Source organism: Meriones unguiculatus, chromosome 6 (assembly GCF_030254825.1).
Source record: "Meriones unguiculatus strain TT.TT164.6M chromosome 6, Bangor_MerUng_6.1, whole genome shotgun sequence".
NCBI classification, from domain to species: domain Eukaryota; kingdom Metazoa; phylum Chordata; class Mammalia; order Rodentia; family Muridae; genus Meriones; species Meriones unguiculatus.
The window spans coordinates 67,342,327-67,368,128 of record NC_083354.1 but is presented as its reverse complement, the minus strand read 5'-3'; the positions used below and the strand labels follow the sequence as shown (position 1 = coordinate 67,368,128).

General features: G+C 38.7%; 1 protein-coding gene across 6 annotated transcripts in view; it reads right to left on the bottom strand.

Annotated features, from left to right (window-relative positions):
* Positions 1 to 25,802, bottom strand: part of Ap3b1 (adaptor related protein complex 3 subunit beta 1) — a 214,871-nt gene that overhangs the window by 132,055 nt on the left and 57,014 nt on the right. For all 6 annotated transcript variants that reach the window (XR_009592381.1, XM_060385579.1, XM_060385578.1 and 3 more), the window contains exons 6-7: positions 25,706 to 25,772; positions 17,767 to 17,949 (exon numbers count right to left, since the gene is read on the bottom strand). Coding sequence is in view for 5 of the 6 variants with exons in the window: in XM_060385579.1 (XP_060241562.1) it covers positions 17,767 to 17,949; positions 25,706 to 25,772 (250 nt within the window). In the remaining variant the exon portion in view is untranslated. The remainder of the gene's footprint in view (positions 1 to 17,766; positions 17,950 to 25,705; positions 25,773 to 25,802) is intronic.

Below are 25,802 nucleotides of genomic sequence, written 5' to 3'. Positions count from 1 at the left end.
GAGGCTCCTGCCTCCAGAGCTGTGGAGAGCAGCCTGCACTCAACACACCATAAAACAAACATGGTTCATATGTTCAAGGAATTAAGAGATAAAAAGTTTTTATAGAAATGTCAGATTTAATTTTTATGTCATTTTTATATAAAGGGCTATATAATTTTGGTAATCAATTACAGAGTTAATTAAATTTGTCAATCTTTTTAAAAAATATCAACTGACTGACTATACTTTGTGACACTTTTGACCCATCAAATGGGAAAAGATTTGTGTGATCTTAAAGATAATAAATAACTTATTTAACTGAGTTCAGAGCTGCCATACCTTTGACACCACTGAATAGTTGAAAGATAGTCATTCTTTGTTAAAAGTTATGTGAATTGTGGAATGAATCTTACTTTTCCCACATCTAGGAACAGAATAGAAACTTAAACAAGCGAAGGGAAACAAGCTATATTAAGAAAGCTAACTGGTCTGTCTGCTTAAGAGTAAAAACAAATGAATTTGAAAGACCTTGAAATGAACTTTATAGAAATTACCCAATGTTCTACTTAGAATGTTACACAAAAGATAAACCAATTCTAACACCTCCACTCATACTGAAAAACATCATCTATAAATATTCTATTTTTAGTAGAAGTGCTTAATTTTCAGTGTCCACTATAGTGTTGAATACTTTCCGATCTGTAAAGTGACACCAGGTAGCTCTAGTGTGCTCTGTTAATTTGGTGCTATGCAGAAAGGCTTCTCCCATACACCTACGGAAGCTATGATGGAAGCCTTTCACTATTCTCCCACACATGAAACCCTTATCAGAGTACCCTGCTCATATTACTGTATTTGTTATTCTGGTTTCTCAGAACACATAACAACAACAACAACAAAAAAAACCCACTAATTTATTTATTTCAAGGGGCATGGAAAGAGAAACATCTTTTAGAGGTGCTCCCACCAAAAATATTCAATTATTGGGCTACATGGGTGGCTCAGTGGGTGAACGCTCAGGCTCCACCACGCGTATCTGAGTTTGGACCCCCACAGTACAAAGGCTGGACATGGTGATGCGTACCTGCAATGCCAGCACTGGAGGAAAAGACAACACATTTCCAGGGTTCACTGGCCCACGTGTCCAGCCACAAGAGCATCCTTCAGGCTCAGGGAAAGACACTGCCTTTAAAAGAGCTGTAGTGGGGCTGGACAGATTGCCCAGAGGTTAAGAGCACTCACTGCTCTTGCAGAGGAGCCAGGTCTGCTTCCTGGCTCGCAAATGGCCGCTCACAACTGAAGGGACTCTGGCCAGCTTGAGCATGTCAAGCATGGCTCTGGCAGCCCTTGCCCTTCTCTCCTATTTCCTCTGCCTTGATAAAAACTGTTAGATTACATTTCTACAGCCAGACACCAAGGTTTATTCCCTTATTTGGCCACTTCCTCCTCCTCAAGCTAACACCGAGGTCCTGCTATTCAAGTCTAGCAATCAAAAGCCCCCTTTGGCTCACCTAATAAACACACCCAATTAAATGTAAACACCTCATTCTAACCTTTATAAACTGCCACTTGCCTAAGGGCCACATCTGTCTTCTCTCTATCCAGAGGCAGTCCTTTCTCCCCAGGGACAAATACCCTCCTCCCTCTCCCTTACTCCTTTCCCATTCTCTATTCCTCATGGCAGCCTCTTATTCCCTGCCCTCTGTCTTTTTATATCCTTTGGGGCAAGAACTGGGTCTTCGGGGTCCTGAGTCCATACTTTTCCTTTCAACAACTATCTAGTTCCAAGACATCCAGCACCCTCTTCTGGCCTCTGAAGGTACTACACACACACACACACACACACACACACACACACACACACAGGTTAAACACTCACACATATAAAATATTAAAAGGTAATTGATGAAAAAATAAACATTCTAACATTAAACTCTTGCTACCACATACAAAACATGGGTGAGCACACTTGCACACAAATGTATACATGCAAAAATTTTTAAAGATTCAAGTACTATACATGTTCCTATTGAGGAAGTGTTGCAGTTTGCATGAGAACTGCATGAGTCCTCATAGCCTCATATATTTAAATGCTTGATCCCTAGCTGGTGGAACTGTTTGGGGAGGATTAGGAGGCACGGCCTTCTTGAAGGATGCACGTCACTGTGGGTGAACGTCAAGGTTTCATAAACCCACACTATTCACAGCATGCCTCTCTCTGCCTGCTGCCTGTGGCTAAGATCTAAGTTCTAAGCCGCTGCTCCAGCATCCTGTCTGCCTGCTGTCATGCTCTCCACCATGATGGTCATGTACTCACCCTCTGAAACTGTAAGAGCCCAATTCAATGCTTGCTTCTCTAAGTTGCTTTGTTTGGTGTCTTTTCACAGCAATACAAAAGTAACTCAGACTGTCAGAGGAGCCACATATGAAGGGAGAGAGGTTCATAGACAGTGAGACACCCTCAGACACAGACACACAGAGACTTGTTTTTAAATCTTCTCATCTCTTTTGAAAAGTGGGGTCCAACTTGTATTAAGGAAAGCTTTGTGGTTTCAAAGCATTTAAGAATGTATGCTTGAGCAGACACAGCTGTAATGCTGTGATGGAGTGCCACACAGGAACCTAGGAGTGCTGTGGGATCACGGAGGACTAGGAGCCAGGCAGCGGAGTGTTTACATTTTCATAACTTAAAATGCAGAGTCTAATCCAAGAAACACACTTTTGTGGAAAAATAACCAAAAATCTATACTCTTGCACTTTGAAATAGTCTCGGTATTCACGAGGAATTTTAGTGAAGTCTTAACACTCTAGAGTACATGCAAGAAGCAGAAATGGTACTTATGGAGTAAAGACAAAAAAAAAAAAAAACAGGTCTTGTGTTTTTCCTCTGTCAATAACGCATCCACACGAGCTCAAAAATGACAAGGTCAAGAGAGTTAGATATGCCTCACATGGGGAAGGCTCTTACTCATAATATGCCAGCAACATTCAAACCCTGAGAACAAGAGAACAGGCAACCCAAGAGAACCTCTCCCCTTACCCCATTTCTTTATTTCTCTGTGTCTCTCTCTTTCTCTCTCTCTCTCTCCCCCCTCCCACACACACTCACTCAGTCTCAAAATCTAATGCCTACCTCCAGGAACCATCCAGAAATAGAGGCAGCAAACAACGTAGAGTGAGAGGATGAAGGAGTGCTGAAACACTATCTTCTGGACATGACCTAGAGTGCTGAGTGCCTGTGAAGGGTCATCAGCACTGCATGGAGGAACACGGCAAGGGCTCAAAGGGAGGAACTATAGTCAGTTCTGGGTAATGGGAGCCGGTGGGAGAGTCATACTCCTTGATGGTGTAGGCTCTGGCAATTTGCCATTATTCAAGTAAATGACCTAATTAAATGAGGTAAGGCACACACACAAAAGACATGGAAGTATGGGCAGTACTTGGGAAAAAGAAAGGGTTCAGTGGGGGTGGGGGAAAAAGGTGATGGAAAATATAATCAATGTACATTGTATGTGTATGAAGTTGTGAAAATCATGTTTAAAGATGGCCAATAAGCACATGAGAAGATGGTCAATAGCTTATGTCATTAAGAAATTATAAACCAAGAGAAGCTACAACCATCAACACCTGTCAGACAGGACTAATGGGCAGGCCAGGCCGATTTTTACAACAGGGGAACTACTGCACATAATGAACAGATCATACCAGAAACCTACAGGCTTTAGCTGGTGCCAATGTATTAATGTAGCTACATTAAAGGTACAGATCCATGCATGAGAACTGTACATTAAAGGTACAGATCCATGCATGAGAACTAGGGCACACAGAAATCCCATCACTTACAACTCATCTGACTCTGAACCAAGGCTTCTCTTTTTTAAAACCTATGTTTTGAACAACTGAAACAAAAGCAGTGGGCTGGAATATCTCAACCTGCGGAATAGGAAGACAAGTTCTCCCTAATCACTATAGCTTGACTGTGCATAGGGCACTCACCTCAGAAGACACACATATCACACAGGCTCCCTGACGGCAACGCCACAGGTAATGTGTCACTCTGCAGGTGGAGTCTGAAGAGGCACAGTCAGGCTGCCTCTGTAGGAGGCCACACTGTGGGAACTACACTTCACACAATCCTTTCCGCAGGCCCTGCACTGGGAGCTCCAAACACAGCACCCAGGCTCTGAGAATAATCTTTGGTCTTTAGAAGGATGTGAAAACAGGAGACAGACATTTTATCTGGGTTTGGTAAGAAATAAACACAAACTATCATCTTTTTGTCAGTTTACATAGCAACAAAGAAAAAAAAGTTGCAATGGCTAAAACCATAAACATTTTATGTCTAAAATTTGATGAAAAGAAAATATTTCTAAAACATATACTTGCCCAACATATGAACAAAGATCCTGGGCCTCATGAAAACAAAAGGTGCCATGCACCACAAGCCTCTCAAATATGAGTAACGTGCTGGCAGAAATGGACATTTTAATCCTCTAAACTCAGGTGTTTTGAGGTGAAGCAGGTATTTATCGCTGTCCACAGGTAGAGAACAAAGATACATGAGACATGCATAGCCATAGTCTCACATGTTAAAGGGACTGGACTGAACACAGGGACAATTTTTCTTCTTCCTGTCAACGGAGTCTCCCGTTTACTACTTTGGCAACTGCTGACCACCAGCCTTCTGAATTCTACAACAGCCTCAAGGGTTGTAATAATGTCCTTAAGATGTACACCAAAATCATACAACCTTGCTGCCTGCTTCGGGTTTAGATGGTTCCTTAAGGGTGCTCGCCTGCAGCACCCAGGCCAGTCCATTAACTGCCTCAAATCACCATAAGAGTGGTAGCCATATACATCCTGGAAGACAGCCACCTCACACAGTGTAAACACAAGGAAGCAATCTCTCTGCTACAGCTGCTTATAAGGACAGAAGTTCCTCTAATGCAGTTCACGACCCCTCAGGGGAGACTGAATCACTTTTTCATAGGAGTTGTCTATCAGATATTCTGCATTTTAGATATTTAAATTACAGCCCGTAGCAGTATCAATATTATAATTATGAAGTAGTAATGAAATAATTTAGAGGCTAGGGTTCACCACAAGGAACTGTATTAAAGGATCGCAGCCTTAGGAAGGCTGAGAACCACTGCTCTAAAGGTACCCTGATGGCTTCACACAAACCTAATTACCTCCAAAAGACTATCTCCAAATACTACTACCTAGAGAGCTAAAGTTTCATTATTCCCTGACATAAGGTGAGCTATTCTAACAGGAGCAGAGGGCTAAGTGGTTAGCCTAACTGCTCAGACGAGTCAACTATTTGCACACAGGCAAGCAGGAGTTCAGCAAGAATACTTTTATAATTTTTTTCTAAAGAAAAAGTGAAATGTCATCTCCCAGAATTCACTATGCAACACAGGGTATGTACAGTGTTGTGAGACACCCCCTCCCCACCATGAGAAAACTGCTGTGCTTTTCCCTTTGCATGGTTTATACCACAGCCCAGTAACCACTCTTACCACACAGGTGGAAGTATGGGGCTGAGGACCATTGAACACTGAATCTCCCCAATACATCACAATTATGGAAACACCTGTGCACAGTAACTTTGTGTTGAGCCACTATGAATATTCAGTGTTCAATTGCCCACAACACTTCTCATTTATATGTTCAGCTATATGTTCAGCTCTAGTATATAAGAAACATACTTTCTGAATGCATCCATTTCCAAAATAAATCAAATTTCCCTAAAATAAAACGTGCCTGTAGCTACGCTGATCAGGGCAGAGGCTCCAAAGCCTGGAAAAAAGAGCTGTCATTATCCTAGAGCCACTGATTTAAAAAGCTACAAAGGCTGATGTGGATGTATTTTAGAACAGTTCTTGCTCAATTACAAAGCATCCTCAGTAGAAGTAAATGTTTGCTATGCATTCACTCTTTCCTCATCCTAATCCCTGGAACAGAGATCACACTACAGACAGGGAACTGAAACTGATAAGGTGAATTCTTCTTTAGGGCATTAAGTCAAGACTTTCATAACATATTTAGAAATTCTAAACAAGAGAGATAAAGCCCCCACCTTTTTTTTTTTTTTTCCTTGAGACAGGGTCTCACCATGTAGCCCTGGAAGAACACTTATGTAGAGCACTGGCTGGCCTTAAACTCATAGAGATCCATCTTCCTGCCCCTGCCTTCCAAGCGCTAGGATTAGAAGCTAAGCCATCATGCCTGGCTGTAACACTTCCTTTCCTTAATTAATAAGGAACCCCAATACTTAGAGCAGAAAATAATACATATGTACATATGTTTGTGTTCTAAATTAAGAGTAGGGAACCAGGGCTCTGGAAAACTCCCATTTCAATTATTTGGGGGAAAAAAAGGGAGGGGGCAAGGAAAATATCGAAGTAAAAAGCTCTACATAACACAAAGTTTTATTGAGGGATTATTTAATCTCAATTAATCCCCAAATATTCTATATCTAAACTAAAGGATACATTGAATCATTAGAAAAAGCTGTATAAACAAACTGTCTCAATGACTGGGGCTGGAGATGCGGCTTAGTGGATAATCTTCCAGAGGACTGGGATCCATTCTCAACACTCACAGCGAAGCTCACAACAGTCTGTTATTCCAGTTCCAGGGGATTGGACTCTCCTATCACATGCAGACAACAGGCACACACGAGGTATGCAAACATAATGCTACCATGACCCCAAACACATAAAAAGATAAAAAAAATGAATTAATAACAATAAAGGCAATTTGACTATACTCATGTGTCCTGGTGTGTATGTGTAATCCTAACATTCAGGAAGCTGAAACAGGAAGAGTACAAGTTCAAATACAGCCTGAGCTACAAAGTTAAGCCCTTGTCTCCAAAACAGACAAGACAAAAAGAAAGGAGAAGGGGATACCACTAGAAGGGAAAGAGAGTGAGGATGTTTGCCTGAGGAGGAACTAAAGTGAAATAGTGACACCACACACACAGCAGCAAACAGCAATCCACACCTAGGAAAAGGAAACCACATGAACAGAAGAAACTGTAATACTCAATATTATTGAACTTTAAAGATAGTAATTGCTTGGGAACTCTGTGACCAGCTGTCTACATTTATCTTGAAATATAAAGAAATATCAAGAAATTTAGATGAATAGATATGTCCATATCACAGTGTGCTGGTTTCTCCATTTTGAAAGCTAATTTTGCCAGATACAGCCTTCCTAGTTGACACTGTTTTCTTCTTTCAATACTATGAAAGATGTAGGTAGCAGTGCACACCTTTAATCCCAGCTCTCAAAGAGGCAGAGGCAGGTGGATCTTTTTGAGTTTGAGGCCAGCCTGGGCTACAGAGAATTCTGGGACAGCCAGGGCTACAGAGAGACCTTGTCTCAATCATGGGTGGGCGGGCGGGCGGGCGGGTGTGGGTGGGTGCGTGGGTGCATGTGCTTCTTGAACTACCCCTTCCAGAAGCTGTGGTTTCTGATAGGAAGGCAGCTGCCACGTCACTGAAGAAACCGTGCACACAGTGCCCCCTTCCCCCTGGCTAATTCGAGCTGCTCCCCTGACTTTCAACAGAGGAGGATGCTGGCCCTGGAATAGATCCAGGAGTTTCTCTTACCTACAAGTTTGAGCTTCTTCGTTAGATCAATGGCTGTTAGTTATCAGGTCCAGGGAGTGTTTAGTCACTGTCTCTTCAGATATTCCTTTTAGCTTCTTCTCTCTCCTCTTTCTTTCGGGCATTCCATTGTGTGGGCACATCTGAGGGTGCCCACCAGACCTCATGAGGATTTTACTGTTGTACTGTTCATTTTACTTCATATATGTTCTGCTCCTCAGCCTAGATAATTTAAACTGCCCAATCTTCTAGTTCACTGACTCATTTTCTGTCTGTTGAGACCTACTGTTGAACCCTAGTCATGAATGTTTCATGTTAATTACTCAACTTTTCAGAAAGCTTCTTTTGGGTTATTTTGTATCTCTCTCTCTCTCTCTCTCTCTCTCTCTCTCTCTCTCTCTGTGTGTGTGTGTGTGTGTGTGTGTGTGCATTCATGCATGCTGGTATTCTCTACTTGGAGGGACATCTAACTTCATTTACTTGCTTTATTGTGTTTTAGACCGAAAATATAAATGTGCATGTGCAATTTAAATGTATGTGCTTCTTCAGCCACAATTTCTATTACTTCATTTTTCTTTTAATGTACCATTCTTTTATTTCTTTGCATGTTTCCTAATGTTGACATTTAGATTATGATGATATAATATGATATGATAACTCTATAAAACTGAGATTCTACCCCTTCCCACATGTCTGCTGCTGCTGTTATGTTCTGCTTTGCCATGATCCTAAGTGATTTGCAAAGGCTGTATTCTTTCTCTCTCTCAGTCACTTAAGAGTTTGCTCTTCTGCTAGCCTTATAATCAGCAAGTGATTTAACAGAGATTTCCTAGAGTTAGTTACCAAAGGAAAAAAATTTCTTTTACTGTGGCTATGCAGCCTCCATAACACTAAAATTACTTATGCCTTTGTCACTGCTTTCCATTTCTGTAGAGCTTATGGTCATTCAGACAGCAAAGCTCAGGTTCTCATGCAGTCTTTGAGCATCTCAGCCTAAATTCCACACAGTCCAGGAGGCTGCTAGCGGCACTCTCCCAAGGCTTTCTCCCTGCAGCCTGTCGCTCGTTGCTTCTACGTGTGTTTACTACTTTTACTGGTGTCTGTGGCTAAGTTATCATCTGCTTTGAGGAAGCTCCAGCTCAGATAAAATAAGTCATATTCTTTACACCATCGCCCTCTAAACATCAAAGACAGAATCACGACTCTTTAGACCAAAGCCTACCCTGACCCCTCCCCCACTCCATCCCAGGAACCTAAGCTGTATGTGGTCCTGAGCTGTTACGGTTAAGGACTATCACTGAGGTGACATTAAATTCAACTATGTAAAGCACTCTTTTTATTTCTTAATATTCAAATAATTGCTGTAAACCTCAGCTTATTTTTCTCCTTTCAAAAGTTTATTCTGGGCAAGGGAGAAGATGAGGGAGGGAGGGTGGGATTAGGAGGGAATGAGGGAGGGGCTACAGCTGGGCTACAAAGTGAATAAACAGTAATTAATATAAAAAGATTTTAAAAATTTTAAAGTTTATTCTGTTTTGCCCCATTTTACACGTCTCTATGTAGGACACACCCTGGAGTTCCCTGTTCTGCCATATTTGCTAGTATCAGATTACACTTAATAAGTTTTGCACAAAATGTTGGGAACTTAAACCATCTCTTAGTCACAGTATAGATCTCAAAAAAGAAATTAAATAAACATAATCAGCATAAAGCACTAAATAAAGGTGCACTAAAAGCACAGAATATATAGACAGCTTTTCAAGTTATGAGAAGGCAAAAACAATCCCAGTCCAGAGGTACCAGGAAGCTGAAAAGAGAGTTGGTAAAGAGAAATAGCAAAAGATGGAAATATTATCTGGGAGGCAGGAAGGAAGGAAGGAAGGAGGGGGAAGGGGAAGGGAGGGAGGGGAGGGAGGGGAAGGGAAGGAAAAGAGGAGGAGGAGGAGAGGAGGAGGAGGAGAGGAGGAGGAGGAGGGGAGGAGAGGAGGAGGGGAGGAGCAGGAGGGGAGGAGCAGGAGGGGAGGAGGAGGGGAGGAGGAGGAGGGGAGGAGGAGGGGAGGAGAGGAGGAGGAGGAAGAGGGGAGGAGGAGGGGAGGAGGAGGGGAGGAGGAGGGGAGGAGGGGAGGAGGAGAGGGAGAGGGAGAGGGAGAGGGAGAGGGAGAGGGAGAGGGAGAGGGAGAGGGAGAGGGAGAGGGAGAGGGAGAGGGAGAGGGAGAGGGAGAGGGAGAGGGAGAGGGAGAGGGAGAGGGAGAGGGAGAGGGAGAGGGAGAGGGAGAGGGAGAGGGAGAGGGAGAGGGAGAGGGAGAGGGAGAGGGAGAGGGAGAGGGAGAGGGAGAGGGAGAGGGAGAGGGAGAGGAGAAAATGGGGCAAAGTGTAGAAACCAAAGGATGGTGAGAAATGCAGCGGGCACTCTTTATCTGGAAATGGTATGCCCACTGCAATCATGAACATACAGCAGTTGTGACTACACATGCACACCAAAACACACAGATGCTGAGGGAGGGAAGGAGGGAGGGAGGGAGGGAGGGAGGGAAAGAAGCACAAGCTGAGAAAAAAATTGGGGTTGGCAGGATGGGAGTGGGACAAAAGGGGGTAGTAGAGTTAAATGTAATCACACTGCAATGTATACAATTATGATTATTATAAAATCTTTTAAATACAAATACTTTATATAGAGAGGTACAGTGGCTACAACTAACTCCCGACCAGAAAAAAAAAAAAAATGGACCACGAAAAAATTCTACAGAACCAAGATATTTTCAGATGAACAAAATTCAAGAATTCACACACAGGAGGTCTTCTAGAACATCACACACAAGAAACTGTTCAGGCTGAGGAGAAAAATAACAAATGGAACTTCTGGAACCGAAAATGGGAGAGTCTCCATTTCTACAGCAGAAAGTTGATTGATAGTAAAACTGCTGTCAAAAAATAGTTTAAAAAAAGAGGGGGCCTTACTTAGGAATTTTAAAAGTAATTGTAAACACATAATCACACACAAAAAACATAACGGAAGTCAGGCATGGTGAAGAATACAACAGCAAAATATCTCTTCTAAGCCTTATAGTATTATTAAACCAAAAAAAAGGGGGGCAGGAAATTGAAAAGAGACATAATCAAGAACACAAGTATGAAACTGCCAAATATTAAATAAAATAGGTTTGAAGACAGGTACATATTACTTGGATAAAATTAAAACACTTAACAAAAGTAATCTCATAGGGTTAAAACATTCAATCAAGAACAGTGGACAAAAGAACAGGGTATCTTTTACTGTCTCAGAACCAAGTGGAGGAGAGCCCTCTCTTCCTCCCAGCTCCAGGTCCACAGTAAACTGTGGGCTAAAGCCTTTGTCAACAGTTGTTATCTTATTTCATTTGTATTGTAAGAACCATAATCTATGATAAATCCTCAGTATTTCATTTTTAAAGATTCTATAGATCAGGAAAATCTATTGGTCCATTGGTAAGACACATTACAATGTTTGTTCATTTTTAAATTAACCTACTGAAAAAAACTACACACAATATGTATACATGCATATGGTCACAATACATTTTGCATTTTGATGAGTTATTTTATAACAACTCTAAAAAGACACATGCTAAAACACTTAAAACTCTAACCACAGAATGCCCTTCTATCTATCTAAGGTTCTATAAATTAAAGTACATAAATACAGAGAAAAAAAAAAGTGTATCACTCCCAAGTTGCCAAATGCCACAAGAATAGCACCACCTGGATTCATAGTCTAAACAGCTACAGTAAATATTTACTTTTAAGTTTCGAATTAAGCAGTCTTGATAATTGTTATAAATCTTTCGTCTCCTAGCAACTGTAACATAATTGGATCTATAAATGAAAATGAAATGTCTGGACCAAACAGTTTCATTTAATATCACCTTAAAGCTAATGCCAGAACAGAGCTCAGCTTTCTTGATTTTTTTTTTTTTTTTTTTTGATGGGGGGATGACTTCATTTTTTTGGTTTCATTTTACTTTAACTCTTAAAAGAAGCAGATTTGTATGATCTGAAGAGAAACTAGAGTATTAAATCACTCCTTAACAATCACTTTGTTTTATTTTCTTAGTAAATGTATTTATTTTCAATCCATTATTCTTATAAAAGCAACTTTATGTTAGAGATTTACATGCTCTCCCAGAAGAGGCTTCAATGACAAAGAAAATACTTAAATAATGTCATATCCTTGAAAATTATACAAACTTGACCTAGAATGGAAAACCAGCTGACACAGACTGCAACGAGTAAGGTAAATTTAAGAAAACAAAAATGCAAATACAAATTTTAGTAGTCTCTTGAATTTATTAACCTAAAAGGTTTAATTTCCATTTTCCTGCATCAGCTTTATTTATAAAATGTCGTGCCCTATAAATATGCTGTTATTTTCTATAGTCAAGCACCCTCTTAACAAATCTTCTCATTAATATGTAAATGTAAAGTCAATCGGTCTTCTCTCTGACAGCCCCATGAATTCCTAGTACACTGCATAATCGGCTTTGACTTGGCATCCACTATTTATCATCAAAGATGTCAGTTAGAAAAATTATGGAAAATGCACTGCAACTGATATGACTGCGATATACTTTGTCAACACTTAATTGTTCCTCAAATCGTACATTTACATATAAACAGCCTAAATACTGATCTATAATGATGCAAATAAACCAAATTAAAAATCTCTTCAGGCTCCGAAGAAGCTTATTTGTGTATGATGTGTTCATTTGAGAACTGACTGACAAAAGTACGCACATCAGCTCACCTAAAGAACTATTTCTAATAATTTTCAATTCCTAAAAGCTAACATCTTACTACCCTTCAAGAATATTAACATAGATGTGAAAACTAGACTGTTTAGTCATGTGACATTTTGCCCAGATTGGCTTTGTGAGGGCACATGATGTTTTGCTGTGACCCCCTTATGTGTGAGGGGTGTGACTTTGGCCAGCTGAAAATATCTGTGGGTAGACTTTGAGGAGAGGACATATATAGAGGACAGAGTAGAAGGAGACATCAATTTTTGGATCGACATCACTATCCTAATATTCATGCTTTGACACTTGGCTTTGCAGAGAGAAATGTTCCACAGGGCTTCCCCAGGCAATCCAACTGAGTCTTTTTGGCTTTCACTGCTTCTAATTTGCCTTCAGAGTGGACTGCTGGTATTCTAAGGACTGAGTCTGTAATCCCCTAACAACTCAACCACCCTGATCAGCAGGAAGTGGATAAAAGAGGACTTAAGCCCTTTTCCCTACTAATCTCATATATAAGGTGGGGGAGGGGGGTAAAGTAGGTTTGGTGAAAAATGTAAGCCTACATAGATGGTCTCAGGAATTTTTTTTAAAGGGGCTTTAGATATCACCGTAGGAGTACTTGCTTTACAAACATAAAGACCTGACTTTAGATCATCCACACCCAATCCTGTGGGAGGACCTCTGGTGCTTGCTGCTGACAGCCTAGCTCCAGGTTCAGTGAGAGATCCCATCTCAGTGAACCCTTAGGTGTGAGTGACAGAACAGGAACCTCAAGTATTTTTCTGGAAAAAGGAAGGAAGGGAGGGAGGGAGGGAGGGAGGGAGGGAGGGAGGGAGGGAGGGAGGGAGGAAGAGAGAGAGAGAGAAAGAAAGAAAGAAAGAAAGAAAGAAAGAAAGAAAGAAAGAAAGAAAGTTTTCTCTTTGGAAAGTATATTTAATGATAGATATCATCTAATTGAGCACCACAGACTAGGGGCCCTGACATCAGTTTTGACAGGAAGCCAATAAGCGAACATAAACCATATTAAAGTCAATAGGTAATATAATGTAAAGAATGGTTGCCTTGAGTATCAGATAACTGTTTCTAGTCTACCTTTCCTAAACAGTATTTTTACTTTACGTGAATTGCTAAAATTTGTAAGCCTTGGTATTTTTGCCTATAAATAGATAAGAAAATTCTGACAGCCCAACATAGAATGGCCCCCATAGGCTCAGGTTTGACTGCTTGATCCCCAGTTGGTGGACGTGTTTGGAAAGGATAAGAAGGCGTGGCCTTGTTGGAGATGTGTCACTGGAGGTGGGTTTTGAGGTTACAAAAAACTCCTGCTATTCGCAATCAGCTTTCTATGTCGCATGGTTGTGTCTCAAGGTGTGAAGCGCTCTTAGCTACTGCTCCAGAGCCTGCCTACTGCTGTGACCCCTGCTATGATGGCCATGGACTCCGACCCTCTGAATCTGTAAGCCTACAATAAGCTCTCTCTTCTCTAAACTGCCTCAGTCAGGTCTATTACAGCAAGAGCCCACTCCTGCCTTAGTTACCTTATTACCTCCTGCTGTAAAAAAATCCCATGGCCAACACAACCTATCCATTGCATACCTATAGCAAAATGATAAATTAGAGTATCATTTTTCCCTTAATACAAAAGAGGGAAACCAAAATCCCTAAATTTGGTATGATATGAAATTTTCTATTTTAAATAACTTCTAAGTTGATATGTTAATTTGATGATACTATTTACCCATTGGCACATTCTTCTTTCAAGGTAAACTGTCCTTGATTTATGTACTGTACAGTGGAATCTGTACAGCTTTTTTGGGAATCACTTCTGTCTATGGATGTAGGAATGAGGCACTCAAACAAACATCTTTTTCTCCATTGATTCCAGGAAGGCCAGTCACTCCTCAGTCTTCATTTGAAGTACTACTCCATTGTGTCATTCTACACTGTGATGACCTTAGCTATAATAAAAAATTTTACTATAAAAACATTTTAAACAATCTCAGACAGAAAACAGATAAAGACCTAAATATGTCTATTTCTTTCAAATGCAGCTAAATTGTCTTTATGAGCTTTAATCTTACAATTTATTTTTCCAATTATATGTATAAGTATACATCTGTGTATACATATGCACACATGAGTACAGGTACCTGTACCAGATCCCCTCAGAGCTGGAATCCAGGAAGCTGTGAGCCACCAAATGTGCTAGGAACAGAACCTGGGTGCTCCTCAAAAGCATCGAACTTACCACTGAGCTCTATCTTCAGACCCGAGGCTAACAACTTTTACACTAAATCAACCACAGGCGGTTATACAGAGATGAAAGCAACGTGAAGACAGTCAGAAAGCCTCCAGGAGTACAAATACCTCAGCTTCTCACTACAGAGATGAAAGCAACGTGAAGACAGTCAGAAAGCCTCCAGGAGTACAAATACCTCAGCTTCTCACTCAAGTATCTGCAGCAAGCAGAGTCAAGAAAGACTCAGGTAGGTTAAAGGAAGAAATGTGCTGTGGACATGACCCAAATGTTCACACACTCAAAGTGTAATTTCATAGAGTGTGTGTACAAAGAGCCTTGTTACAATTACTAATAATGAAACTACAGCAAGGATTCACTGTATCATTCTCTCCCAAGGTTCTTTACAGAATAATAAGACAACTCACAGATACAATCCTAATATCCAAAGTATGTTGGGCTAAACAAGATACTCAAATAGAACATAATCAAAGAATTTTCCCATGGATTGAGATAAGTTGACAGCATCTTACATTAAGAAGTAAAGTGAAATGTTTATTCATAGTAAAATTATAACTCCTGGCATAAGTGAAATTAAATGGTTACCAACAATGGCCTCTCAAGGGTCAACCAAGGTTATTTTTTAAAAATACATTAATTTGTATTTTATACATTATAAGTATTCTGTAACTTAAAAAAAAGGAATGAATAAATTAAAATTTACAAATCTATCTAAATGATTTCCCTTCTTCTCAAAAGAAACCTTAGGCAAGCTGCACTGAGAAGTCAAAACCCCTGTTGGTGAAACCCTCAGCTCCACACTCTGGCTCCCCACCACCATCACGCCACTCAATCACACGTCTCCAACACCCTGCCTGTGTACACGCCACACTCCATCCCCTGGCACTGCTGCACATCTAAAAACACATTATCAGTCTGGAAACCACAGGGTCTACAAAGACACCACTGTCAGATGGATGAGTGACAAACAAGTGACACAAGTCCCATATGCTAAGACAGTGGCCAGAGCTGTCTTCTCTAATATTTATATTCATAAAAAGCATAAATATACATATACGAGTACAATTTAACTTATCTTTGCTTTTGTATATGGTTTTACTTCATCTAAAATAAGATGAAATAAAACTCAAAGTGAAAATGTACTACAAAACTTTAGTCTTAATATGTGGTACATATTTTTAGAAGATACAAGTATACTTAGCTCCAGTTTCTATCCACTAACAAGGCAACAGATCATTTGCATATAGGTGCTGGAATAATTTGAGAATAAAAATGAAAACAAAATAAAAATTTCAAGTGACAACACTGGTTAAAAAAAAAACAAACATGAATTATGTGCATACACACAAGGAAGAAAAACATCCAAGCAGTGCCCGTGGCAGAGGCTGGCTGAAAACAAACAAAAAAATGCGCTTGCTGATCAATAATGAATTAAATTAATTTTCTAAGATAGAAGTGTATATCAATAGTAAAAGTGCTTTGATTTGAGTCATACGTAGCCTAAGTCTCTTTACATAGTATAGAAAAATACAAAAACTTTACTTACAAAGAAGTTAAGGGGCTCCACAACGAGACCTCTCAAAAACAAAACAGGGGGAGGGAAGGTGGGATTAGGAGGGGAGGAGGGAAGGGTTTATGGAGGAATACAAAGTGAATAAAGTGTAATTAATAAAAAAAAATAAAAATAAAAACACAACAACAAGAATTCACACACAGAAAGAGCTGGGAGGAGCCTGTAACAGTTCAGGGATAGGCTCATCTTGCAAATGCCTAAGGGTCAATACACAGTATTCCCCAAAGTAAACAGAAAGAAAAAACAAATAGAGACACAGCATTCAAGGAGATAAAAATAAATAAAAATGTTTTATAATTATTTCTAAGCTGATATGTCACTTAAAATACCTACGAGACTATTCCCATTTTATGAAATTTTATTAACACTTTTCAGTATATATTATTTTTAATTTTAAAAAGCAGAATGTTCTAAACACTATATAATTCATCTGGTAGCGCTTACAACTGATTTGGGGCTGGACTGGACAGACGGCTCATCTGTTAAGAGTGTTTGCTGCTGTTCCAAACCTGGGCTCAGCTCCCAGGACCCATACATAGTATCTCATCTGTAACTCCAACTCTAGGGGATCCATACCCTCTTCTGACCTACTCAGGAACTTGCAAATGAGTACTGCATGCATGCAGGATCACACACACATGCATGTGAGCACAAACACACACATTATGAAAACACATGCATGCACAAACACATTCATGCACACACATGCAAGAACATGAAAACACAAATATACATACACACATATGCACACACATATACATGAGCACACACCCTCAAGCACATGTGCAAACTCACACATGTACATGCACATAAACATTTACATGCACATACATATACACACAAACAAGCACATGCACACACACGTACATACAAAAATGCACACATACACAGAAATAAAAAATATTGCATTAAAAATTCATGAAAAGACAATGTACTGTTATAGTGCTGCTTAGGATTTCCTTATACAAGTTTAAGTGAGCTCTATTGCAAACTATACGATACCATTACAATTTCTAAGTTTTCTCTGAAGAATATGACAAATTTCTAACAATAATCTGCCAAAGAAAATAAATTCACTTTATAAGATATTTAACTATCGACTCTACACTTCAAGTAAAAAAGAAAATAAACATTTTGAAAGTATAAAACTGGAGAAAAGAAGTTTATAAAAGTTCAACAGTATCTCATTTATAAAGTGTAGAAATCAGTCACCCCAACTGTAAATTTGTGGTAGAGTCATATTATATAAATTTGCAAATTTAGGTACAAACGATAAATGGAGCTCAAAAAGGTAAAATCAACTACAAGTAACAAAACACCCAGGGCTTGATGACGCCATGTGACCACGAGTCCTAGCAGGGGCCTCTCGCCAGGTGTCATGCAAGGATCACATGGTACATCTTTAACTGGGAATCAGCCAAGGACAAAACACCTAACAGTCAGAAAAATGAGATCTCACTACAATGCAGACTTCGATTCTTTCTTACTCTTCGTTTGTTGTACGGTTGGTAAAGTTAATCTGCTCCCTGAGCACACGCCGTAGGCAGGAGAGCACTCAGCACTCACCTCTCTCCAGGGGCTGACAAACTGTGTCCGAGCGTATCTTGTGAGCATGTGGATGATGACAACCTGCCCCCACTCTTCAACATCCACCAGCAGGTTACAGAGCTTTCGGTAATTCCTGTGAATCAGATCAATTCTATCCGGGCACACTTCTTCAAAAGCCATCACCACACTGCCAGCCACCAGCTAAGAAGAAAGAAACACTAACGCATTAAAATACAATCTTCACCCATCTGACATCCTAGTTGGTGTTAGCACAGTCAATGTTATGATACTGGAAGTTTTAGCCATTCAGCTAAAATGAGTAATACAAAAGTAGCATTTCTTGAAGAATACTGTTAAGATCTGTAGTTATATAGAAAACCAATCTTTTTCTGAAAATAGATAAATCCAGGTTATTTCATTTTATGGGGCTAAATTCTAAAAGCTGTGCATGCATTAAATAGTAACAATTCAGTTTTCTTTTTCAATCAAACTTAAACTTTAATGTAAAGATACTTTCATAGTTGCAACAACATTAAGAAGATTGGAGGCAACAGAGATGCCACTGTCCGCTGAAAGTTAACTGGCAGTGGCTCCACAGTGACTTACATTAAAGTACACAAAGAACTCCATATAATTTTAATGCAAACACACTTTAAGCGGCCCACATTTTAATCCATTTGTTTTTAACCAATACAATTTATTTAAAAAAAAAATCCCATAGTGACTGAAATGTTAGCATATTATGCATAAAAATTAGAATGATGTATTGCCAAAAGGGGGCAGCTTTCCCCTAGCCCAATTAATGAAATCACAAATGTTGACTTTTGAACTGGTGAAACTAAGATTCCTTTAGTATAAGACTACAAGGCAAGCAAAGGCTTTACTATACAAATTTTTCTATATGTGTACCACAGATATATGTGCAGTCAGCCAGCAATATAATATGGTTTTGAAAAAAACAAATTAATATATTTTTTCTAAACCCTACAGATTTTCCTTTTAGTATCTAAAATCTCCCCAATGACTAAAAATAAGCAATTAAATAAAAATACAACTTATTGAAATGGTACTTTTTGAAAAATATTAGTTACAATAATATTCCTATTTTGAGCGCTTGTTCTTCTTCTTGGTTGCCACTTACTTTATTAATATGCAACCAACAACACAATTGAAAGAAAACAGCTCAGAATATAGACCTGCTATTATGCTAAACAAGTTTCAAGTCCTGTGGGGATTTTATGAATTACCAATCAGTATAAACGTGAAGCTGCATTTATTGACTCCAGCCCTACCCATGTACTGGTGCCTGCTGGTCCCAGCATGTATGCACCTCAATCGAAAAAGCAAAGAATTGATTATATGTGTGAACTAAATAAAAATGTATTATACATCTAATTTTCTATTTGCAGTTGACATGAAAAGCAAGTTAAATGTATGTTTTCAACTCCACATTTTGATATGTTCTACATAAACTACTCTTCAAATACATTCACAGCAATTTATAACCTGTAATTATATACGACTAAAACTAACAATTTAAAAATCTCTTAAAACAACCAAGTTTAGAACATGAAACTATAGAACAAACTACTATTTATGAGTCATAAACATCAATATGTATTTTATATACAAATCAATAATTACTATCATAAGTAGTAACTGGTAAGGAATGTTAAATTACAAAAATAAGGTATTTCTTAGTATAATCTATAGGACTGAGTTCATTTTAAGCTATTTAAAATAGCTTTTTAAATGCTAGATACAAGAAAGGTTTTTTAAAACCCAGAAAGTATTTCCTTACTAATGATTAAGACACCAAACAACAAAATAGCAAATCAGGTATTGCAGGATATTAAATTTATCAAGCCATAACAATAAACATGCAACTGTGGGGCACTAAAAACAAAGTATAAAACACCAAAGACATCCCAGGAAGGAAAGAAAATAATCATTTAAGGGCAAATGAGGCTTCAGGAAACACTAAAAATAGGAAGAACATAAAAGAGAGCACCTTCACAAAAAGACACTGACCATTTCAGAAACTTACTTCACTGTTCAGTTTGTTTGTTTTAAACAATATTTTTGATAAACACTGGCAGAAGAACTGATCATTTGGGTCTATGAAATGTTCAATATCCATAAAACATTCAGAATTAAAATAAAATGATCTGAATATTTCAAAACCAAAAATATTGATTTCCAAAAAACAAACAGTTAATTTCCATCTCACTGTGTCAATAGTAGCTCTTCACATAGTAGAAATAAATCACTCCAACAAAACTGCAATGAGCTCATCAGATTCAAATGCAGCTTTCCATTTATGTATTTTTTATATTAAAGCAATAAACGTGGTTCATTTATCTCCCATTGGTTGCCACGTTATTCTGTGCTGTTGCTATGAACTTCAGCCATTAGCTGTACTCCAAGGTAAACTACACGAACCATCAACAAAAGTGACATCCCATCTATGGAGTTCATATTTTCTCTAGATTATCTATGCTAGTTGACAAGCTGGTAATGAAAAAAATCACACTAAGCAAATGGTTCCCCTAATAACAATAAATTTTCTATAAAATTATGAAGGGTACAAAACGTTTCCTTGCATCTATTTTGTCATGAATTCTAATTAACGGTAAAAAAATCTGAGTGCTGGGTCATCACAAGAAGTGCATCACAGTTTGATTGATAAGATAGTATAAGTTAGGCAATGCTGCCAAGATTTTCTTCCCTTAAATTAATGGCCATCCAACCTGCCCTAATCATACAGCCCAAATGATATTCCCCTTCTTATTTCAATTTTCTTGAGGCATGGAAAATAGGAAAGATCAGTCATTTATCTTCTAATAGCTGGATAATAGATCTATCACAATAAAACATCTGCACAAACTCAGGAGTGGGCTTTCTTCTTTGCCCCAGAACAGTGAGGCTTTTTGCCAGCATTAAATTAATAACTTAGAAAATGTTATCTTAACCCTACAATTTAGCTATGAGCTATCGACCTATTCATTAAACAGAATTCGGTAGCTAAAATTAAGGAAACTTTGAGTCATCAAAAATACATAAACAACTCAGCTTTTCAGGAAGTATTAATGCAGTTTATCTTCCTGAGAAATTTAAATGCCTTTGATAGGATTTAAATCCTTTAACAGGATTTCTCTGAAATTAACTTGAAAATAAGAATGGCTATGAGGCATTCTAAATGTCTGGTTCCATGTTTTCTTTTTTTTTTTTAATACTTTGTTTATTTGTACTTTATGTACATTGGTGTTTTGCCTGCATGTATGAGGCTGTCAGATCCCCTGGAACAACTGTGACCTTCCATGTGAGTACTGGGAATTGAACCCAGGTCCTCTGGAAGAACAGTCTGTGTTCTTAACTGCTGAGCCATCTTTCTCTAGCCTGGTTCCATGTTTTCAATGCTCAACAAATATGAATTTCTGTATTTCAAAAAAATACAAGCAAGGGTTACAAATGTAAGAATGCATTTATAGGTGGCTGGAGAGATGGCTCAGTGGTTAAGAGTACTGTCTGCTCTTCCAAAGGACCTGGGTTCAATTCTCGGCACCCACATGTCAGCTCACAACTGTCTGTAACTCCAGTTCCAAGGGATCTGATACCTTCACATTAATGCACATAAAATTAAATAAATTATTTAAAAAAAAGAATGCATTTATAATGGAACATTCGAAGAGATTGTGCTAAACACAGAAGGCAGATGAAAGTGGTCTGAATACAGAGAGATATGACAAAAATTACAAAAACAAATACTGTAACCACTGACTGGAGATGACAAATATACTGACTGCAGGTATAAGCTTCTAAATGTCTTTGTAAACACAAAGGTGCCTTCAGACAACAGCGACCTATGTGCCACTGCCATGCCTGTCCAGCTCTTACCAGAACTGTGTGCCTGAATCCAAAGTGATTTCTTTTTAGGAAAAACTACACACTTGTTTTTTTGCAGCTACATACCTCTCACACACTAAAAGGCCTTGGAAACCCCCACAGGCTAAGAAAAGCAAAAGTAAGTTTTTCCCCAAACCAACAGAGCTTAAATAAAAAAGTTTTAAATATAGTGACATCTTTCACATTCTGTACTTTCAGTAACATAAAAACCATCTTTATAATGATCCCCACATTACCAGTGAATAAACTAAATATATGAAAGTAATTAGACTGGTTCATTTGACAGGGGAAAATTTTAATTTATGCAATTTGTGGTTCGAGGTTAATTTTTTAAATGTATTCTTTCACAATTCCGCACACATACAGTGTACTCTGATAACACTCCCTCATTGTTCTCTCTCATCCTCTGCCCTTCCACTGATGATCTTCTTCCCAACAAGTTCCCCCCACATTTTCATGAGTCTTTATTCCCCCGTGGGGAGTGATCCATGATTCCTTGTTAATTTTAGATGTCAATGTTAGCATTATAAATATGGAGAAGGATGTACCTGTCTTTTCTCAATAGAGTATCACACACAACCAGAAGTTAATAAATATCTACATTGATAGTAGAATATCAATATACATAAATGGTTTTTCAAGACAGGGTTTCTCTGGTAGCCTTGGCTGTCATGGACTCACTCTGTAAACCAGACTGGCCTTAAATGACAGAGATCTGCTGGCCCCTGCCTGCCCAAGTGCTAGGATTACAAGTGTGTGCCCCCATGCCTGGCTTAGGAGATATTTTTAATCTTGAGTAATAACCACACAAAAGAGAAATAACCAAGGAACATTCTTAAAAGACTACTTAAAAACTGATTGGACGAGGTAATGGAAAAGCTGAAATCAAATCTCTTAAACTAAATCATAAAAAAAAAAAAATTTAGGCTGAGGATTTAGCACACTCAGTAAGATGCTTGCTTGTAAGAATGAGGAGCAAGCCCCAAAACTGTCATAAAAATAGTCATGCATAGTGGCTGTAATCCCAGAGGTGGGAAGGCAGTGTGCATGTGGCACATGGCTGTTCTTCAGGGGTGGGGAAGATAGTCTTGCATGGTGGCACATGGCTGTAATTCAAGGGTGGGAAGAAGAGACAGGAGGATCCCTAGGGCTCCCTAGTCAGTCAACGTAGGCAACTTACTTGGTGAGCTCCAGGACAGCAAGAGAACTTGTGTCGTTTCCCCGTCCCCCCCCCCCCAAAAAAAAAGTGAAAAAGAAAGCAGGCTGTCAAAATGGCTCAGATGGCTCAGTGAGTAAAAGTACTTACTGCTAAATCTAATGAACTTAATTCAATCCCCAACATATACGGTGAAGGGAAAGAATTGACTCCTACAATAGCTATTATACACGAAATCTTCACCTGACTCCACAGGAAAAAAAACACAGGAGAAGGAAGGAGCCAATATCCCATCTGGAAAGATACATGTGTATAAAAGTTTCCATTTTAGTACAGCCTCCAAACACTATTTCTTTTTCTTTTCATTTTGTCTTGGTTTTTTTTAAACCATTATATAGCTCTGGATGCTCTGCATGTCCTGAAACCCATTTTGTAGACCAGGCTTGACTCTTAACTCACAGAGATCAGCATGCCTCTACCTCTCCAGTACTGGGAATAGAGCCATGCAATACTACACCCAGCTGTCTCCAAATTTCTTTAAGTTTATGATGGAGCAGAAGTAAAAATAAACTACATATAAACTAAGGAGCTGTTCTTTTAAATCTCACTATCCTCCACAATACTTAGCAAATGTCCTATGGACAAAAGAAAAAGTAATTAATCTACAATTAAGTTATCCAAGTATGGATAACAGGCTTTATATTTGGATCCCTGAAGCAGAGAGCATGCCTGTCATATAGCAGACAAAAAGGAGCATGACTTTTCTAAATTTACTTAGGGAGTTTGTCTATATTTGATACCTCCTACATATCAACTATGCATAGAAGAAATTCAATGAATATTTTCAACACATTCTGCACTGAAGAAGTTTTAGATGGCTTAGTAATGGAACCCAGGAACTACCCATGTATAACTATGGCAGCATGATGATACTGTCAAGATAAGCAGTGAAGAAAATAAAGGATATGATGTATCTATTAAAACATTCATTTGGGGGCTGGAGAGATGGCTCAGAGGTTAAGAGCACTGTCTGCTCTTCCAGAGGTCCTGAGTTCAATTCCCAGCAACCATATGGTGGCTCACAACCATCTATAATGAGATTCAGTGCCCTCTTCTGTCATGCAGATGTATACGCAAAATAGAGCACTCATATGTAAAATAAAGAAATTAAAAAAAAATTAAAAAAAAACAAAAAACAATAAAACATTCATTTGTACAAACCAGCAGCAAAGGAGGAATGAAAATTAAACAAGGCAGAAGAATGAGCAAAAGAGCAGCTGATAACTCAACTGATTCAAGTAACACAAAACTAGGCGAAAGTAAATCACGTGTTCTAATCAGAATGCAGTTACTGCTAGATTTAATTAAGTCAAAAGGCACCTATATCCTACCTATAGAAGGCAACTAGATTAAAAATACATTTGAATATGAATTTCTGAAAAATAAAAGTGAAATAATTAGACTACACATCAAGTAAAAGGCATTATTATTATTAAATATAAAAACAGGCATTTTATAAATTTTATAAAAACATAATATTACTATAAACAAGTACATCAATATCAGAGCTCTTAAGTATGCGACATAAACACTGACAGAGTGAAGAGAAATTCCACACCCCACCTTTTCAATATGAACTGCAGGCATGGGCCAGCAAACGGCTCAGTGGATAAAGGCGCATACTACTAAGTCTGACAACCATGACCTCAGTTCTCACCTCAGAACCCACATGATGGGAAGGAAGAGGGAACCAAATCTGCAAGTACTTGTTTGACCTCCACACACATATATACATATGTACACAAACAAAATAGTAAGTACAATTAAAAACAATAAACAGGCACAACAAAGAAACCGAAAGTTTTAACAACACATACAGCAGTCAGACCTAGGAGACATCTAGGAAACACTCTACCTAACCAAACAGGCACACATTCTACTCAACAGAATACTGCACAGTGTTGGGGACAGGTGCTACCCCCAAACTAAAGGATCCAGAAACACAGAGGCCTGCCAGATGGCAACAACCCATGTTCCCAGCGCAGCCTATAAGCACCTGCTAAATAGTTTCAAATTGTAAACAGTGGGTACAAAAGCTATGTCCAACTCCAGCAGACAATGCCTCCAGTCACCTGTTCACACACCCCTAGGTCACCTCTATTCCCAAGTCTTGTCATGACACTGCACATATAAATTGTACATGAAAAAGGGATGCAGGCAGACACACACATTCTCAAAAGACTACTCATTTTAATTAGAACAACAGCCCTTAGAAACAAAAAGCAAAACAAAACAAAACAAAAAAAGAGCATTCTTCAACTATAAATTTCTATTAGGGAAGAAACATTTTGAGAAATTGTTTCAGTATGTCCAGAAAATTTGCAGAAGCTGGGCATGGTAGAGGGTGTCTGTAGTGGCAGCACTCAGGAAGCTGCAGTCATACTGCAATCTGGTATAAACAGTACACTCTAGGTCAGCCTGCCTTGCACGAGATCCTGTCCTGCAAACCAAACACACAACCAACAAAGACAGCGAGAACAAAAGAATGCACATTCGTGATACTAAAACCCTTCTCTTCGTTTTTCAACAGGTCTGTAACATTTGCTTTCTTTGTTTTTTGTTTGTTTGTGGTAGTTGTTGTTATTTTGTTTTGAAATAGGGTCTTGCTCTGTAGCCCTTGCTAACCTAGAACTCACTACGTACACCAAGCTGGTTTCAAACACACAGTGTTTGGAGTAAAGGTTTGCACCAATATTCCCAGTTTAAATACTTTAGACATGAGCTTCATTAATTATTATAGCACTATGGAATCAATAAAAACAATTCTGGCCAATCTACCATAATAAATCATAGTAAAATAAAACACAACTTTAATGATATCAAAAGAATACTCACAGTACTCTTATCTTTCAGAAGCTTCTCAATGACTTCAATTAACATTTCCTTCTGCTCTGGATCAAGACTAAAACATTTAAAAAAAAAAAAAAAGAAG